Genomic DNA, 10,089 nt, shown 5'->3' on the forward strand with positions numbered 1-10,089 from the left:
CTGCTGCTAAGATGCACTCATGCATTTGTTTTTTTTGGGTTTTTTTTCAGTTAAACAAAGAATTACAAAACTCAACGAACATTTTAAAGATAAAGACTGAAATCTATAGCAGCTTTTGTCTGGCGCTGTTTTCCACACCCAAACATTGTATTCAGGCAGGAATTTGACATTTAACTGTTTGCTTTTCTCACCTGGAGGACTGAAGGCTGAGGTTTATGTGATTAAAATGTGAGCAACAGCCAGAGGCTTTACAGCAGTTTTACTGGTCCTGTCCACACCACACCCCGTGAAGTTGGGGGATATTTTAGGTGGGATTTTGGGGGGTGTTGGTGCTGCTGCGTTTTGCAGAATCTCATTTTTTCTTTTTAAAGATAATTTTTTGGGCATTTTAGGCCTTTATTTCTATAGGACAGCTTAGACTTGAAAGAGAGGGGGAATGACAGACAGCAAAGGGCTGCAGGTCAGAGTTGAACCTGTGGCCACTGCATCGAGGAGTAAACCCTCTATATATGGGTGCCCGCTCTACCAGGTGAGCTACCCAGGCACCCAGAATCTCATTTTCAAAGGGGTTTTGTATTGTACTGCATTTAATTCTACTTAATTGAGTATTTATTTTAATGTCCAACTTTATGGCCTGGACTCAGGACAATGCTGCTAGTAGATTGACTTAAAATGTACATCTACACCTACGCTTAAGGGAACATTTTGGTGATTTTCAGGTGAGACAACGTCAAGATTTCAGGTTAAAATTGAGCTAAAATGAAAAACAAAGGTCTGTATTCTCTTCTTCGTTTGAAAAAAAAAAAAACTTCTCATTCTCATGTTTTAAAGTTCTTGTGTTTGATGTGACTACAAGGAATTTACATTTAATCATGAGTTTCTGTGATGATGTGGTCAGTTTATTAATAGCATGTCATACTTATATACATTTAATAAAAAATGTAATCAGTTGTACAGGCAGAGTGCCAGCACTAATGAGGGCCAGGCTCTATTTCTTATTGGACTCATGAGTCAGTAGCACGCATCAGAGTAGGACAGGTATGAGATAGAGTTGGAAAAAGTGTGTGTGAGTGTATGATGGATGTAAATTCATGAGGACACAAATGGCATAAGATAGATATACATGTTAATGGTAAACTCTTTCTTTGTCTAGAGTTCCTGGCTTCTCCTGTACACCCATTAACACACCCGCCATTCAAACACAGAGGAGTAGCAACCAATGCTGCACCCTTCATAATAATGCAGCCATTAACACTATGTGGTGAGAAACACATGTCACAATCGGTACTGACTCACAACATATTTCAGGCTTTAGTCATAAACATACAGGGAATCCTGCAGGCTGTGTGCAGGAGCTGAAGTCTTTATAAATTCTCTCTGCAGAGAAACCCCTGCACTGTTTGTCAGCGACATGATACACTTCACATATTTTCAAATATTTTCCATTTAGTAGTGACAAGTTTAAGAGATGTTGAAACTTTTAATATCAGAATACTGATCACAGCTCGTTGCAAAATGTTTTGGGGTTGGATCAACCACACACTTAATGCATTTATTGCTAACTGTATTATTCAGTTGAAAAGCATTTTTGCTGTGCATTGAATCTTAAGTTCCTCCAATGTTTTATTTTGTGCCTTGATGTTTGGTGATACACCGGTTATGGAAAGTTTTTATTAGAATCTGGCAATCTGAGTTTATGGGGAAACATGGGGTTTTGTTGTGTAGGATCTTTTTTATTAGTGTATGCAAATGTATGCATGTGTATACAAATGTATACACAGTGCTTGTTGAATTATCTGCCAACATCTACTTCACGCAGCAACTGGCCAGGTGTGTGCAGGTGTGAAAGTAGGCATGATGTAAACTTTTCTCTTTTTTTCAGTCTTTACACAACTATTTCCATCACTTTTCATGAGCACAACCGAGTGCAACACCACAAATAACTTTGAGGAGATACTGTCTGAAAATGTTGGCTGTTATTTCTATTTGTAGGATTCATCGTGTCTCAGTCGGCTTTATCACAGCAGGTTTTTCACCCCACCTTCAAGTGTGGCCATTCAGACCAGGCAATTACACTTCTGCACTAGTTTGTTTGGACCCTTAACCTGAGGCCACAAGTAAGAAGAGGTAAGAATGCACTGTGCATGTACAAACACAACTTCCATTACTTTAAAGACTTCAGAGGGTTTTGAAATGACATAATAACAACAAAGCATGTGTAACCAATTGAATGGTCTAAATGCACAGCTAAAAATTAAAATAGTTTTCCTGGAAAATAAACAATGAATGAAAAATGTTTTTTCCTGAGGCAGGCTAGTTTTATCTGACTATAGCAGCCTGTAGCTGGCGGTCCCTGTTCATGCATGTAGAAAGTCAGCACAATCACTGCAAATGTACATGACATGGAAACATGATGAATGAATGTGGAGGGTTAAAACTTATTTCAGGCCAGTTGTCTCTGTTGACTGTTAAAAGTGTTACATCAAGATGTTAAAGGTGCCCTGCCACACGTATTTCATTACTTTGTGGTAATGTTTGAAGTTCTACCATAGACTCTGTAACATTTTTTGTGGAAAAAATTCCTTGGTTACCTTGTATCAAACCATTCTAGCGTGGTATAGAAAGCCTGCAGGAAGACACAGCTCGATTTGTGCCCGTTCTCATTAATATTCAACGAGCTAAGCTGCTTGACTCTGATTGGCTAAGAGCTAGCCAATGAGAGCCTGGCTATCAGCATCCTTTACCCAGCGCATCTGGGCAAGCTCATCATGAATAGTAAAGAGCTCAGGCAACACCACGTCAGACTGACCAGCTTTTGTAGTTGGCCTGATTTCTCCGCTTATTTCTTTTCAGTGGCTAGAGCTAACAGAGGTGGTAGCAGTTCATTTTCACATTCACGACATAACACAAACACATATGGACCTAACATATTTCAAAAAATGCAAGTAAAAACGGTTTTGTGTGGCAGGGCACCTTTAATGCTTAATTTATTATAGTTTACAGTGCATATCATAGTTAACAGTTACACTACTATAATGTATTGCTTTCATTGTTTATGTTGTACATTCATTCATTTTTAAAATGTATCTGTATATGCACTTTTTGGTTCGAAGCTAATCATTTGTATTTGGTTGTACTGGTACTTTAAATACATGTTTTGATGCCATTGCTTATGTACTTCAGGCTACAAGTACAGTTTTGAATGCAGGACTTTTATTGTATTTTTTACAGTGTGGTACAGCTTTTAAATATCTGAGTATTTCTTCCACCACTGACAGAAAGCCATAGTGGCTGTAAAGAAGAAGTATTCAGATCATTTACTTACTACACTGTGAAAATACTTTACGGCATTCAAAACCTTACATAAGTTATCAGCAAACTTAAAGTGCTCAAAGTAAAAGTACTCAGTGTGCAGTAAAATGTTCCCTTTCAGTGTTTTCCTATTATATATGTAGATAGATGTTTCTGGATTAATGTTACTGCTTTAGAGTAAGTTGCAGTTTATTGCTGTAGGTGTTTAATATTGAGGTCATTTGAACTACTTTATATATTGTTTAATCTACAGCAATGCATCATAATTTACTATAAGATCATGTTTGTAGCGTTGCTGTCCTGTGAGAACCACATATATTTAAAAAGTCAACTTTTGGTGCAAAACAGTTTTCAGCTTTGTGACGATGCATATCCAGCTGATCTAAGAGCTAGCTTAAGAAGTAGAAGCATTTTCCTCAACACAGTTTGTGTTTTTATGTTTATCAGAAAAATAGAAATTTAAAATCACAAAATTTGGAGATCCATGGTTTTCACTGGACAGGAAGGCTATGAGACATGTTTAAACTATAAAGTAGCCTAACTAAAGCTGTCAGACAAATGTAGTGGAGTAAAAAGTACAATAGTTTCCTCTGAGATGTAGTGGAGTAGAAGTATAAAATGTCATAAAATGGAAATACTCAAAGAACATGTAGGCTACCTTGAATTGTAGTCTAGCCTACTTAAGTAGTCTACAGTAGGCTACTTGAGTAAATGTACTTTGTTGCATTCCACTACTGGTAAAGGCACAGTTAAACACACACACACACACACACACACACACACACACACACACACACACACACACACACACACACACACACACACACACACACACACACACACGTAAACCAATCTGGTATGATAAAATTATAAAGCTTTATAAAAAAAACGGAGAAAAAACTGGACTCAAGACAGTGAGAGGACACGTGCAGGTCCGGTGTGGCCACGTGTGTACCGTAACAGGGTTTAGGTGCTTTCCCCCACTTTTATTTAGGCTAAAGATTTTAGAAAACAGAGTAACATAAAATACACGAGTGAAGGACAAATACATGTCAAATCATCATCACGAGGTTTTATTTAAACTGGTAGTTACAGTAAAAACCTTGTGTTTTGGACAGATATTTAATGAGGTAACGGTGATTTGTCGACGCGTTCAGACCATGGATGTATTTTAAAGAGAACGGTTCAGACGGCGAGTCGAGACCGACGTCATCTAAGAGCTCCGCGCTGCGTTCAAGTCTATATGAAAAAAATGTCGCAGATATGACGTTATGGATAATTAAGTAAGTAAATGCAGTGAAAGGAAAATAAAGGAAATAATAAGTAGGCATACAACTACTTGTTTGATATTATTTTTGTTAGTGTTGTGTGTATATCGTTTTATATGGTTCACCCCAACATTTACATGCATTGTGCCTCACAAATACATGAATGGTATAAACATTAAATCAAACCAACTTCAAAAGGTGCTGTGTTCTGGCTCGAATGACTACGTTAAATAAAACAAGTTGCATAAATATCTTAATAATTGCATAATTTATAGCCTATAATAATGTTAGCTACTATTCTGAAAGTGACCATTCTGAGTAACTTAACCTTTAATACGTAAAATAGCCTATATTTTGCTATAAACAGTAACATTTTTAATTCGGGACTTTTACTTATAATGGAGAAGCCTATTTTTTTCATTTTTGGTTTTACAACTTTTACTTAAGTAAATGATTTGAATACTTCAACTAATGAGACTGGTGTAACACTAAATGTAACAAACGTGTTGCTGTGCTGTGATGTCAAATGAAGGTACATTGTCCATATGCTATTCATTCAATTCAATTCAATTGTATTTATAGTATCAAATCATAACAAGAGTTATCTCGAGACACTCTACTAGACTAGGTCTAGACCAGTGAGACCACACTCTATAATTTACAAAGACCCAACAATTCTAGTAATTCCCCCAAGAGCAAGCATTTAGTGCGACAGTGGCGAGGAAAAACTCCCTTTTAGGCAGAAACCTTGAGTGGTGAGTACAACTTCCTTTAGGGAGAAACCTCGGACAGACCCAGGCTCTTGGTGGGCGGTTGTCTGCCGGTACTGGTTGGGGGTATTCATATAGGCTATATTAATAGAGGTAGCTATGTAGTAGTTAATGTTATAGGCTATATATATATATATATATATATATATATATATATATATATATATATGTGTGTGTATGTGTGTGTGTGTTTTATTTAATCTTTAAGATTATATAGTTTTGCATTTAATTAAAGCTTGTATTGAGGGCAGCTATAGTTTAATTTGTCTAGATCTCTTGCTTCAGAAAATATTACAAGTGGTGCATATAAAAACCTGGCGTAGTGAGCATTTTCTCGTTTACTTTTTCAAAACTGGGTTGGTTGATTTCTCTTGTAAACACTAAATCAAACTAGATTAAACAGCTAACTTAATGGGAAAAAATGTATTCTCTCTCCATGAGACATTTCGTTACTAAAACACTTGAATGCGCAAAACAAAAGTGGCACTTCCGATATTGGGATTTAAGAGGTTTTACGACGAGGAAGCACTTGAAAGCAGCATCTCGACCTGACCCAGAAGCGCGCTCCCGGGATTACGTGGCTACGCCCCCTGTACAATGAACGTGCGCGTACCCCTCTATCGCGTGGTGGGGATCATCCATATTGCTGGTAGTGGTGGAGATAGGGTTGTAATCCTGCGAGGCCCTCGGACACGTTTCTTTATTTTTTTTACATATGTTTTAATTCGGCGCTGACTACTCTGCGTCTAGACTGAAGCTTTTTTGGTCTAGTAGCGACAGAGGAGCGGCAGACTCCGCGGAACAACTTCAGATTTTCTTGAAATTGTAGGCGAATTCGGGCCGGGGGGAGGACTGGTAATCCTGAGGGGGGAAGAAAGACGGCGGTGGGAAATGGCCACTCAGGTGGAGGCTCTCCTGCCTGGCAACCCGCTTGCAAAAGCGGAGGAGCACGGTAAAGTGATCTGCGGTGAGCCGGAGGATGAGGGAGGCGACGGGGCCAAGCGGCAGACGGGTGTCGCCGAGCAGGGCAGTAGCAGCAGCAGCAGCAGCAGCGGCAGCAGCCCAGGGCAGGGAGGGACCCCCGATACAGAGGAGCAAACCTCCAAAGAGTCGACAGAGGAGAGCAAAGGGGGTTGTGAAAGCGAAGATAAGCAGAACGAGGAAGGTGTTAAAGGCAGAAAGGAGTTTACTGAAGCTCCCCCGCCCAAGGTGAACCCGTGGACTAGGAAAATGAGTGCGGTGACCGTGGTCAGCGTGAATGGACAAGCACACCACGGTTTGTACCCTCCCTACATGTTGATTTTACTGGCTGTCAGTGTTGTGTCGGTGTCTGTCCGTCCAGGTGTGGTCACACAAGATGACCGAGCAGCTGTCACAGGGGGATCAGATAGCATTTTATTGAAACCAAGAGTCAAGTGAGTGCATAAACAAGCCCAGTCTGTGGTCGCCCTCTTGTTGCTCCCTGCAAGCTGGATATAATTGGAGTGAAAGCCCCCCTCCTTTTGCTAGTGAAGGCTATTCCTGGAGTTGTGGACCTATGGGGTGGCTGGTTACACAATGGATCACACCCTTAACAAAAAAAAATGAAATGCTCCAACGTTTTTTTCCCCTAAAATTTAAGCTAAAAAGTCCATGCCTAGGCAGTTTTGCACCCCTTTAATCACAGGCTAAGATATATTAACTTTACCTATTTGAGATGAAATTGTGTTGTCTCGGCTTACCCTTTTAATTTAAAAGTTTAAGGTCTAATGAATGGATTGTACTTGTTCTGCCCGTTTATGGAAACGTTGTGTTGTCGTGCAATGGAAGTTGCTGTGCTTGTGTCACCACACCAGACGAACTATATTAGTGCATGAAGTTTTTGTGTATTTCTGGCATTTTTGTGAGGGAGAGCATGTTAATTCCAGCAGTGTCACCGTTCGTGCTTGCTGTAGTGACTTTAAACTTTAATAAAGTCGGAGTAGCTCAAATGTCATGTTTAGCCTGGTTCATCACCATGTTCTCCCTCCCCTATGTCTCATCTGCTGCTGCCACCCAGTCAGTCAAACGCTCCCTGTGTTTGCCAAATATTTAATCCAGTGCTTACTACTGTTTACACGTTTGTTTTGAGGCAGGTTTTCGAAACACAGCCTCGCCACAAATTAACGAGACATCCGCCCCTGCCTCACATTACATCAATTAGAAGAAAAGCCACGAGCCTGGCCGGCTGTGTAGATGCTGCTTAGCCAGCTAACAATAGCACACTGACTCCCGAGTCCTCTTTGGCCTAGTGCGCCGTCAAGCCCTTCCCACTCAGATGTTAGCTTAGCTTCCAAGTTGCTATTGTGCATTCCTTTTCATCTTGTGTAAAACGTGTCACCTTCCTAAAGATCGATTCTCGACACTGAAACATCGAACAATATGAAACATCTCGTTTAATCTCTTAAAAAAAGGCAGCAGGCTTGTTATGAGACGTCACGTGCTCACTCCACGTGTTACCCGAGAGAAAGGCATGGGCGCTGCTAGCTAACTAGCTACTTAGCTTACCACCTGCGCCGGATCCGTGAAAACTTTAGAGGCTAGATATTATTTGATGTTACCCCATGTGAGGTAGGCTGGTTGTTTCGTGGTCAATAAGACGGTTGTCATGTCGCCTGATGTGTTGTCAGCGCTAACCGGGCTCCGTTATGCTTGTCCACCCAGCTAGCGATCGTTAGCATGGAAGCTAACACACAGAGGGTCATCATGGTTTCTGCATTATCTCACTTGTCCGGGCTAACTTTTTGTTTTTTTTTTACAACTAATTATGTTTTGTCATACAAATACGCACATGGATTTTCTCAAATCAAATAAGGATTGGCAAAATACAAGGCCACACTAATCTATAATGTGGGGTGATTATTGGTGCACATGGAGACTGCTCCTTTTCTGCTCTGTAGCAAGACAACGTGGTTTGTCTCACACTCGTGTGTACTTTTTACGGACAGTGTCCGCTTTGCAGTTGCACAGTCAGGTAATAATGATTCTGACTGTGGAATGCCAGCGATTTCTGTTGTCCTTTTGTTTGCCAGCTGGTTGTTTGCTGCGTGTAACTAATGTAGAATCTGGGGGTACCGCCTGTACCCTGAATCTGAACCAGTCTAGGTGCGTTTGGTCTGGTGGATGTGCTCCAAAAGCTGTCACATCAGCAAGTAAACCTGGCTGAGAGCCAGAGGTTGAGATAGCCATGCAGTAGTGCTCTCTTTTTAGGTTGCATTCAAAGACCAGGATTGGTTAGATGGTAATTGTGGTTCCAAACCCCCTTTTTGACCCTGTTATACCAACCCTACTACAGAGCTCGAACAAAGTCCTGTAAAGTTTGGAAAATGCTTGATGTGTTCAATGTTAGGAATGTATTTGAATATCATCTTGAAAAATGCTTGAGTTTCAACATAATCTCATGTTTCCTCCACAAAATCACTCCTGTAAACCAAAAATGTTTTAATATTTGAAATGGAAAAATCCTGTCATTTGTTTGTCTTCTGGCAATGATCAAAACATAGAGTTAATATGAACAGCTGATAAAATAAACAAAGTGACAATATATAGGTTTACTGTTTTTAAGGTTATTCTTTGAAGATGGGTTAGGGCATCCTCGGGAAAGTTCTTGTCCTAGAACGTTTCATTTTAGTCAAAAATGATTGTTCACTAAGTAAGAAGTTGAGTCTTTTTAACAGGTAGACGTCTCCCTAATCAGTCATGTGTACTCAGTGTGTCCTTGAACAGACCCTGGACTTCTGTCCTGGATAAGAACACCAGCTGACGGCTGAAAACGTATTTCCACGGCCCAGGCAGCTTGTTTTAGAAACACAGTAGGAGTGATCCTAAATGGATTTGGATTCTGAATAAGCAGCACATTTTTACAGTCACCTCATGTATGCTACTACTGACTGGGTTTACTGTTAATTTTTGGGGAAATAATAATTTTTTAGCTAAAAGGATACAGTGGCAAGAATGTCACCAGCTTGCTTTTCATTGTCACTTCAGAGATGGCTTTATAGTCTGGAATTGGATTGCTGAATGTTTACCTTTTTTAAAACTATTTTTTTTATTAAAGAGAAATTTCTCTTGTGAAAACTGGACAAACACATACTTGAACATGAAAGTTTATTTTATATGCACAAAACGTACTGTATTAATACGTACAAGACATGGGTTAAAAACCTATCTACATAAATTCACATAAGTGTAAGTAAAGGGAAAGCAATTACATAAAACCTGTAGTATATCCTGCCACCACCATACAACCAAGTTGAAACATCATTAGCGTCACCACCCACCTCTTGTTTAATACCTCATTCATTTCTATGAGAAATGAGATAAGGTATTAGCCTCTGGTTGTGAGTTTAGTTTGAGCTTTGACAAGCAAAATTACAAGGCTCTCGAATGTCTAGCCAGTTAGAGAGAGTGGGTAAGCCTGGCCTCTCATTCCGACAATAGATTGTTTATATCCTTGTTTACATAATGCATGGCAAAATAATGCAAGAGAAGGGATGTAGGGATGCTGCTTGGCTGCAGAGGTTAACGGCAGGAAAGTGTTTGATAAGATGCTGTAGAATTTACAGCTTGATGGATTGCTGTTGGTAGCCCCGTTTGCCTTGCTAGCTGTTTACGCTTACAATCTGCCTACACTTCTTCCTGTCGTGCCTCCCTTTTGCGAGATCACGTGACTAAATTTCAGCAGGTGAAATCCGGTCTTACTGCAACATTACTGGGGCAGC

At 40.0% G+C, this 10,089-nt stretch overlaps 1 protein-coding gene across 2 annotated transcripts in view; it reads left to right on the forward strand.

The window, feature by feature from the left end:
• The first annotated feature begins 5,969 nt into the window (after positions 1 to 5,969).
• Positions 5,970 to 10,089, forward strand: part of larp1 (La ribonucleoprotein 1, translational regulator) — a 65,943-nt gene continuing 61,823 nt past the window's right edge. For both annotated transcript variants that reach the window (XM_031307959.2, XM_031307960.2), the window contains exon 1: positions 5,970 to 6,626. In XM_031307959.2, coding sequence (XP_031163819.1) covers positions 6,242 to 6,626 — 385 coding nt within the window. In that variant the 5' untranslated portion in view covers positions 5,970 to 6,241. The remainder of the gene's footprint in view (positions 6,627 to 10,089) is intronic.

The sequence above is a fragment of the Sander lucioperca genome, chromosome 13 (genome assembly GCF_008315115.2).
Source record: "Sander lucioperca isolate FBNREF2018 chromosome 13, SLUC_FBN_1.2, whole genome shotgun sequence".
Taxonomy (NCBI): Eukaryota; Metazoa; Chordata; class Actinopteri; order Perciformes; family Percidae; genus Sander; species Sander lucioperca.